At 48.1% G+C, this 10,763-nt stretch overlaps 1 protein-coding gene across 1 annotated transcript in view; it reads right to left on the reverse strand.

Annotated features, from left to right (window-relative positions):
• LOC139583250 (retinol dehydrogenase 10-A) overlaps positions 1–10,763 on the reverse strand; it is a 32,363-nt gene that overhangs the window by 7,680 nt on the left and 13,920 nt on the right. The window contains exon 3 of the mRNA XM_071414110.1: positions 2,536–2,634. Coding sequence (XP_071270211.1) covers positions 2,536–2,634 — 99 coding nt within the window. The remainder of the gene's footprint in view (positions 1–2,535; positions 2,635–10,763) is intronic.

The raw sequence follows: 10,763 nt of genomic DNA on the forward strand, positions 1-10,763 counted from the left end.
TGATCACCGTCTCCCTCGCAGGCCGGATTCTACTTCCTGTTAGCTACACAGATACGTCCCAAAAAGGGTGCCCTAGTCCCTACATAGTGCACTACTTATTAGACTCCCTATGAGGCCCTAGTGAAAAGTAGTGCACTATATAGGAAATATAATGGCATTTGAAAACACACCACAAAAACCCTCCCCACTCCTCCAAATCTCTACAGTCCACCTTTCTACAGTTTCATTAGCATTCTTTTGCCCTTCATCAGACAGACCAGCGTTGGGTTAGGGTATGGGCCCTACAGGCGCTCGGCTGGGAAGTTTTGATGTGGTTCACCCAGGAACTAACCTTTAAAAAACAAAACAGCTTGGGCCAACACAGATGCGTTGTGGAGAAACACAGAGAGGATAAGGGAGATGTGACTGTGCCCACATGACAAGCCTGGCAGACTATGGCTCCTAAATAAATACTCCCTCCATGCCACAAAAAGCACGTTCAAGACATTTCTAGGAAGTATAATAGGGGTAGCAAGAACCTGGACTGTGTTCCAGTCCCTTTTGAAGAGAGACTTAATCATTAAGGATGAGAACCTGGACTGTGTTCCAGTCCCTTTTGAAGAGAGACTTAATCATTAAGGACGAGAACCTGGACTGTGTTCCAGTCCCTTTTGAAGAGAGACTTAATCATTAAGGATGAGAACCTGGACTGTGTTCCAGTCCCTTTTGAAGAGAGACTTAATCATTAAGGACGAGAACCTGGACTGTGTTCCAGTCCCTTTTGAAGAGAGACTTAATCATTAAGGACGGGAACCTGGACTGTGTTCCAGTCCCTTTTGAAGAGAGACTTAATCATTAAGGATGAGAACCTGGACTGTGTTCCAGTCCCTTTTGAAGAGAGACTTAATCATTAAGGATGAGAACCTGGACTGTGTTCCAGTCCCTTTTGAAGAGAGACTTAATCATTAAGGATGAGAACCTGGACTGTGTTCCAGTCCCTTTTGAAGAGAGACTTAATCATTAAGGATGAGAACCTGGACTGTGTTCCAGTCCCTTTTGAAGAGAGACTTAATCATTAAGGATGAGAACCTGGACTGTGTTCCAGTCCCTTTTGAAGAGAGACTTAATCATTAAGGACGAGAACCTGGACTGTGTTCCAGTCCCTTTTGAAGAGAGACTTAATCATTAAGGATGAGAACCTGGACTGTGTTCCAGTCCCTTTTGAAGAGAGACTTAATCATTAAGGATGAGAACCTGGACTGTGTTCCAGTCCCTTTTGAAGAGAGACTTAATCATTAAGGATGAGAACCTGGACTGTGTTCCAGTCCCTTTTGAAGAGAGACTTAATCATTAAGGATGAGAACCTGGACTGTGTTCCAGTCCCTTTTGAAGAGAGACTTAATCATTAAGGATGAGAACCTGGACTGTGTTCCAGTCCCTTTTGAAGAGAGACTTAATCATTAAGGACGAGAACCTGGACTCTATTCCAGTCCCTTTTGAAGAGAGACTTAATCATTAAGGACGGGAACCTGGACTGTGTTCCAGTCCCTTTTGAAGAGAGACTTAATCATTAAGGATGAGAACCTGGACTCTATTCCAGTCCCTTTTGAAGAGAGACTTAATCATTAAGGACGGGAACCTGGACTGTGTTCCAGTCCCTTTGTAGAAAAACTAAATAATTAAGAATGAGTGCCAGCCCACGCATTAAAAAGAGGGAGTCCATGTGTTCTAGAATATTAAACACCATTCTAGAAGGCTTCTCTGGAACACGTCACAGAGTGACGACTACAGCTTCTTCCTATTGTCCCCAGGACAAATGACCACAGAAAATCCTTTTAACACTGACTCAGATAACACACAAAAAGAAAACGGTGAGGGGCCTGGATGAAAGAGAACCAGAAAATGTAAAAAAAAAATATATATATAAAAAAAAAAAGCGAAAACAAAATCACCTCCATTTACAGTGAATTGACGTGATTACTGAGAGAGCTGCGATGGTTTCACAAAGAGTCTGATGAAGATGTCTCTCTCCCGCAGAGACCTGTCAGCTTGTTCTTCACTCAGAGCCAAGGGCCCTATGGGGGCCCGCCCACACCCCCCAGCTACAGACAGAGGGCCCCGTAACAGGCCCCCCACACCCCCCCCAGCTACAGACAGAGGGCCCCGTAACAGGCCCCCCAGACCCCCCCAGCTACAGACAGAGGGCCCTGTAACAGGCTCATCTGTTACTTTATTTTCCGGCGGTGGGAGGGGGGGATGCTACGAGAAAGGCAAATCTCCCTGTGTGAGGGTCAGTGTGAGTGAGGGTGAGGGTCAGTGTGTGTGTGTGTGTGTGTGTGTCTGTCTGTGTGTCTGTGTGTCTGTGTGTGTGAGCAGTTGCGCATGTAATTGAATCTGCTCGCCAAACTGTGCTAGCTAGGATACGGAGTGTCCAAAGTGTGTGTTTTCCACCTGGGTTCCTGGTTGTGTAGACTAGAGCGATACTGTAGATGCAACTGCCACTATATAGTATCCCTAACTGCAGAGAGTGTGTCTCCATCATGTGTAGTAACTCACCTCCACGCCAGCTGTGCTGAATAGCCCCAGAGAGCTGGCAACCGTCACAATGTGACCGTGGTTCAGCTCCAACATCTTGGGAAGGAATGCCTTGGTGGTCTGCAGCAAGGAGGGGGAAGAGGAGAGGGGAGGAGGGAGAGGGAGAGGGAGAGGGGAAGGTTAGTTTACTGGTGCAGTTTGTCTCTGCCAAAGCCCTTTGATCCTCACCCTCTCTCTCTCTGCCCCCCCTCTCTCTCTCCCCATGGTGATCAGAGAAAGAGAGAGACTTTTTGAATTGACTTTCATAAAACAGGCAGAGTGATGTCACTAGAGCTGTAACTTAGTGAGTTTGGGTATTAACGGCTTCCCTGTGAATTTAATGTAGAGAGAGACAGATATTCAACGACAAGGAGAGAGAGGAAAACAGGAGAAAAGAGAGAAACACACCCACAGAGAGAGATATACAGATCACACACCCACAGAGAGAGATATACAGATCACACACCCACAGAGAGAGAGACACAGATCACACACCCACAGAAAGAGATATACAGATCACACACCCACAGAGAGAGAGACACAGATCACACACCCACAGAGAGAGAGACACAGATCACACACCCACAGAGAGAGAGACACAGATCACACACCCACAGAGAGAGATATACAGATCACACACCCACAGAGAGAGAGACACAGATCACACACCCACAGAGAGAGAGACACAGATCACACACCCACAGAGAGAGATATACAGATCACACACCCACAGAGAGAGAGACACAGATCACACACCCACAGAGAGAGAGACACAGATCACACACCCACAGAGAGAGAGACACAGATCACACACCCACAGAGAGAGAGACACAGATCACACACCCACAGAGAGAGATATACAGATCACACACCCACAGAGAGAGATATACAGATCACACACCCACAGAGAGAGATATACAGATCACACACCCACAGAGAGAGACACACAGATCACACACCCACAGAGAGAGAGACACAGATCACACACCCACAGAGAGAGAGACACAGGTCACACACCCACAGAGAGAGAGACACAGATCACACACCCACAGAGAGAGAGACACAGATCACACACCCACAGAGAGAGAGACACAGATCACACACCCACAGAGAGAGAGACACAGGTCACACACCCACAGAGAGAGATATACAGATCACACACCCACAGAGAGAGAGACACAGATCACACACCCACAGAGAGAGAGACACAGATCACACACCCACAGAGAGAGATATACAGATCACACACCCACAGAGAGAGATATACAGATCACACACCCACAGAGAGAGAGACACAGATCACACACCCACAGAGAGAGAGACACAGGTCACACACCCACAGAGAGAGAGACACAGATCACACACCCACAGAGAGAGAGACACAGATCACACACCCACAGAGAGAGATATACAGATCACACACCCACAGAGAGAGAGACAGATCACACACCCACAGAGAGAGATACAGATCACACACCCACCGAGGAGAGAGACACAGATCACACACCCACAGAGAGAGAGACACAGATCACACACCCACAGAGAGAGATATACAGATCACACACCCACAGAGAGAGATATACAGATCACACATCCACAGAGAGAGAGACACAGATCACACACCCACAGAGAGAGAGACACAGATCACACACCCACAGAGAGAGAGACACAGATCACACACCCACAGAGAGAGAGACACAGATCACACACCCACAGAGAGAGAGACACAGATCACACACCCACAGAGAGAGATATACAGATCACACACCCACAGAGAGAGATATACAGATCACACACCCACAGAGAGAGATATACAGATCACACACCCACAGAGAGAGACACACAGATCACACACCCACAGAGAGAGAGACACAGATCACACACCCACAGAGAGAGAGACACAGGTCACACACCCACAGAGAGAGAGACACAGATCACACACCCACAGAGAGAGAGACACAGATCACACACCCACAGAGAGAGAGACACAGATCACACACCCACAGAGAGAGAGACACAGGTCACACACCCACAGAGAGAGATATACAGATCACACACCCACAGAGAGAGAGACACAGATCACACACCCACAGAGAGAGAGACACAGATCACACACCCACAGAGAGAGATATACAGATCACACACCCACAGAGAGAGATATACAGATCACACACCCACAGAGAGAGAGACACAGATCACACACCCACAGAGAGAGAGACACAGGTCACACACCCACAGAGAGAGAGACACAGATCACACACCCACAGAGAGAGAGACACAGATCACACACCCACAGAGAGAGATATACAGATCACACACCCACAGAGAGAGAGACAGATCACACACCCACAGAGAGAGATACAGATCACACACCCACCGAGGAGAGAGACACAGATCACACACCCACAGAGAGAGATATACAGATCACACATCCACAGAGAGAGAGACACAGATCACACACCCACAGAGAGAGAGACACAGATCACACACCCACAGAGAGAGAGACACAGGTCACACACCCACAGAGAGAGATATACAGATCACACACCCACAGAGAGAGAGACACAGATCACACACCCACAGAGAGAGAGACACAGATCACACACCCACAGAGAGAGAGACACAGATCACACACCCACAGAGAGAGAGACACAGGTCACACACCCACAGAGAGAGATATACAGATCACACATCCACAGAGAGAGAGACACAGATCACACACCCACAGAGAGAGAGACACAGATCACACACCCACAGAGAGAGATATACAGATCACACACCCACAGAGAGAGATATACAGATCACACACCCACAGAGAGAGAGACACAGATCACACACCCACAGAGAGAGAGACACAGATCACACACCCACAGAGAGAGATATACAGATCACACACCCACAGAGAGAGAGACACAGATCACACACCCACAGAGAGAGATATACAGATCACACACCCACAGAGAGAGAGACACAGATCACACACCCACAGAGAGAGAGACACAGATCACACACCCACAGAGAGAGAGACACAGATCACACACCCACAGAGAGAGAGACACAGATCACACACCCACAGAGAGAGAGACACAGATCACACACCCACAGAGAGAGATATACAGATCACACACCCACAGAGAGAGATATACAGATCACACACCCACAGAGAGAGACAGATCACACACCCACAGAGAGAGACAGATCACACACCCACAGAGAGAGATATACAGATCACACACCCACAGAGAGAGAGACACAGATCACACACCCACAGAGAGAGAGACACAGATCACACACCCACAGAGAGAGAGACACAGATCACACACCCACAGAGAGAGAGAGACACAGATCACACACCCACAGAGAGAGATATACACAGATCACACACCCACAGAGAGAGATATACAGATCACACACCCACAGAGAGAGAGACAGATCACACACCCACAGAGAGAGATATACAGATCACACACCCACAGAGAGAGACATACAGATCACACACCCACAGAGAGAGATATACAGATCACACACCCACAGAGAGAGAGACACAGATCACACACCCACAGAGAGAGAGACACAGATCACACACCCACAGAGAGAGAGACACAGATCACACACCCACAGAGAGAGATATACAGATCACACACCCACAGAGAGAGAGACACAGATCACACACCCACAGAGAGAGATATACAGATCACACACCCACAGAGAGAGACACAGATCACACACCCACAGAGAGAGAGACACAGATCACACACCCACAGAGAGAGAGACACAGATCACACACCCACAGAGAGAGAGACACAGATCACACACCCACAGAGAGAGATATACAGATCACACACCCACAGAGAGAGATATACAGATCACACACCCACAGAGAGAGACACAGATCACACACCCACAGAGAGAGACACAGATCACACACCCACAGAGAGAGACACAGATCACACACCCACAGAGAGAGATATACAGATCACACATCCACAGAGAGAGAGACACAGATCACACACCCACAGAGAGAGAGACACAGATCACACACCCACAGAGAGAGATATACAGATCACACACCCACAGAGAGAGATATACAGATCACACACCCACAGAGAGAGAGACACAGATCACACACCCACAGAGAGAGAGACACAGATCACACACCCACAGAGAGAGATATACAGATCACACACCCACAGAGAGAGAGACACAGATCACACACCCACAGAGAGAGATATACAGATCACACACCCACAGAGAGAGAGACACAGATCACACACCCACAGAGAGAGAGACACAGATCACACACCCACAGAGAGAGAGACACAGATCACACACCCACAGAGAGAGAGACACAGATCACACACCCACAGAGAGAGAGACACAGATCACACACCCACAGAGAGAGATATACAGATCACACACCCACAGAGAGAGATATACAGATCACACACCCACAGAGAGAGACAGATCACACACCCACAGAGAGAGACAGATCACACACCCACAGAGAGAGATATACAGATCACACACCCACAGAGAGAGAGACACAGATCACACACCCACAGAGAGAGAGACACAGATCACACACCCACAGAGAGAGAGACACAGATCACACACCCACAGAGAGAGAGAGACACAGATCACACACCCACAGAGAGAGATATACACAGATCACACACCCACAGAGAGAGATATACAGATCACACACCCACAGAGAGAGAGACAGATCACACACCCACAGAGAGAGATATACAGATCACACACCCACAGAGAGAGACATACAGATCACACACCCACAGAGAGAGATATACAGATCACACACCCACAGAGAGAGAGACACAGATCACACACCCACAGAGAGAGAGACACAGATCACACACCCACAGAGAGAGAGACACAGATCACACACCCACAGAGAGAGATATACAGATCACACACCCACAGAGAGAGAGACACAGATCACACACCCACAGAGAGAGATATACAGATCACACACCCACAGAGAGAGACACAGATCACACACCCACAGAGAGAGAGACACAGATCACACACCCACAGAGAGAGAGACACAGATCACACACCCACAGAGAGAGAGACACAGATCACACACCCACAGAGAGAGATATACAGATCACACACCCACAGAGAGAGATATACAGATCACACACCCACAGAGAGAGACACAGATCACACACCCACAGAGAGAGACACAGATCACACACCCACAGAGAGAGACACAGATCACACACCCACAGAGAGAGATATACAGATCACACACCCACAGAGAGAGAGACAGATCACACCCACAGATAGAGAGACAGATCACACCCACAGAGAGAGAGAGAGAGAGAGAGAGAGAGAGAGAGAGAGAGAGAGAGAGAGAGAGAGAGAGAGAGAGAGAGAGAGAGAGAGAGAGAGAGAGAGAGAGAGAGAGAGAGAGAGAGAGAGAGAGAGAGAGAGAGAGAGAGAGAGAGACAGTCACACACCCACAGAGAGAGAGACACAGGTCACACACCCACAGAGAGAGATATACAGATCACACACCCACAGAGAGAGAGACACAGATCACACACCCACAGAGAGAGAGACACAGATCACACACCCACAGAGAGAGAGACACAGATCACACACCCACAGAGAGAGAGACACAGATCCCACACCCACAGAGAGAGATACACAGAGAGAGACACAGGTCACACAACCACAGAGAGAGATACACAGAGAGAGACACAGGTCACACACCCACAGAGAGAGATACACAGATCACACACCCACAGAGAGAGAGACACAGATCACACACCCACAGAGAGAGAGACACAGATCACACACCCACAGAGAGAGATACACAGGTCACACCCCCACAGAGAGAGAGAGAGAGAGAGACACAGGTCACACACCCACAGAGAGAGATATACAGATCACACACCCACAGAGAGAGAGACACAGATCACACACCCACAGAGAGAGAGACACAGATCACACACCCACAGAGAGAGAGACACAGATCACACACCCACAGAGAGAGAGACACAGATCCCACACCCACAGAGAGAGATACACAGAGAGAGACACAGGTCACACAACCACAGAGAGAGATACACAGAGAGAGACACAGGTCACACACCCACAGAGAGAGATACACAGATCACACACCCACAGAGAGAGAGACACAGATCACACACCCACAGAGAGAGAGACACAGATCACACACCCACAGAGAGAGATACACAGGTCACACCCCCACAGAGAGAGAGAGAGAGAGAGACACAGGTCACACACCCACAGAGAGAGATACACAGGTCACACACCCACAGAGAGAGAGAGAGCGAGAGAGAGAGAGAGACACAGGTCACACACCCACAGAGGAGAGAGAGAGAGACAAGAGAAGAGAGATGGTTTACTGTACGAGTCTGTTCTTTTCCCACACAGATCCAGTACCCAACGCCGTGCCCAGCTTTAAAAACCTCGCTGACAGAACCAATCACAGGCCCCCCCCGTTCACTCACCAAGGACCACAATGCAATTCAACCTCTGTCCACGCTCTGCAGCGGTCCGGGGGAACAATACTCAGAGCGATAGGGGACAGAGAGTGAACAGACTATTGCCACGTCAAGGTCTCAGTAGGTACAGAAGCTAATTCAATGACAGTCAGTGAGGTGCTGTGATGGGGGAGTAGGATTAAGTTGCCCCCTAGAAGCTGATCTCAGGTCAGTTTCCGAGACTTCCCTCTAACGTCTAAGGTTAGGATTTAAGGATTAAACTGATCCTAGATCTATGCCTTAGTGGAACTTCTATCTGGAGCAGTGAGAAACGTAACACTAGAGGAGACTGGGAGGCCGAGTCTCAAATAGCATCCTATTTCATTCATAGCGCAACGGGCCCTGCTCAACAGTAGTGCACTATATATAGGGAATAGGGTGCCATAGGGCCCTGCGCCACAGTAGTGCACTATATATAGGGAATAGGGTGCCATAGGGCCCTGCGCCACAGTAGTGCACTATATATAGGGAATAGGGTGCCATAGGGCCCTGCGCCACAGTAGTGCACTATATATAGGGAATAGGGTGCCATAGGGCTCTGGTCAACAGTAGTGCACTATATATAGGGAATAGGGTGCCATAGGGCCCTGCGCCACAGTAGTGCACTATATATAGGGAATAGGGTGCCATAGGGCCCTGCGCCACAGTAGTGCACTATATATAGGGAATAGGGTGCCATAGGGCTCTGGTCAACAGTAGTGCACTATATATAGGGAATAGGGTGCCATAGGGCTCTGGTCAACAGTAGTGCACTATATATAGGGAATAGGGTGCCATAGGGCTCTGGTCAACAGTAGTGCACTATATATAGGGAATAGGGTGCCATAGGGCTCTGGTCAACAGTAGTGCACTATATATAGGGAATAGGGTGCCATAGGGCTCTGGTCAACAGTAGTGCACTATATATAGGGAATAGGGTGCCATAGGGCTCTGGTCAACAGTAGTGCACTATATATAGGGAATAGGGTGCCATAGGGCTCTGGTCAACAGTAGTGCACTATATATAGGGAATAGGGTGCCATAGGGCTCTGGTCAACAGTAGTGCACTATATATAGGGAATAGGGTGCCATAGGGCTCTGGTCAACAGTAGTGCACTATATATAGGGAATAGGGTGCCATAGGGCTCTGGTCAACAGTAGTGCACTATATATATATATATATTAGTAAACACTTCATTGAAGAATCTCTACTGTTGACCAATAACCATTGTGGGACGTAGATTACTTTTTCTTTTTTTTTTTACAAAAACGTCATAATATACACAAACTGTTCCGGATGGGGAAGCATGCGGACGCCTTAACGGCGATAACTTCAATTAGACCCGAGGTGTCGGTGTCGAGGAGGACCTACCTCCACTCATTACCATCTCTACAAGTACTGGTGATATAAATGGGCGTAGAACTCAAAATCACAGAAGAAGAAGAAAATATACTATTATATTGTGCTTTTAACACATACTAGAAAGAGAATGTATTACGGTATAATATTGAATGCTGATCATTCAACGTTTCAAATTGCACCTATCCCCATTACCCTCAAATACAATTATTTATTTTTTAAATCACTAAGAACCTTGTCGGTTGAGTATTCTCCATGTTTCAGCACAGAGTCAGAGAGAGAGAGAGAGAGAGAGAGAGAGAAGGAGAGTAAAAGAGAGATGGAGAGAGAGAGGT

Source organism: Salvelinus alpinus, chromosome 8 (genome assembly GCF_045679555.1).
Source record: "Salvelinus alpinus chromosome 8, SLU_Salpinus.1, whole genome shotgun sequence".
NCBI lineage: Eukaryota > Metazoa > Chordata > Actinopteri > Salmoniformes > Salmonidae > Salvelinus > Salvelinus alpinus.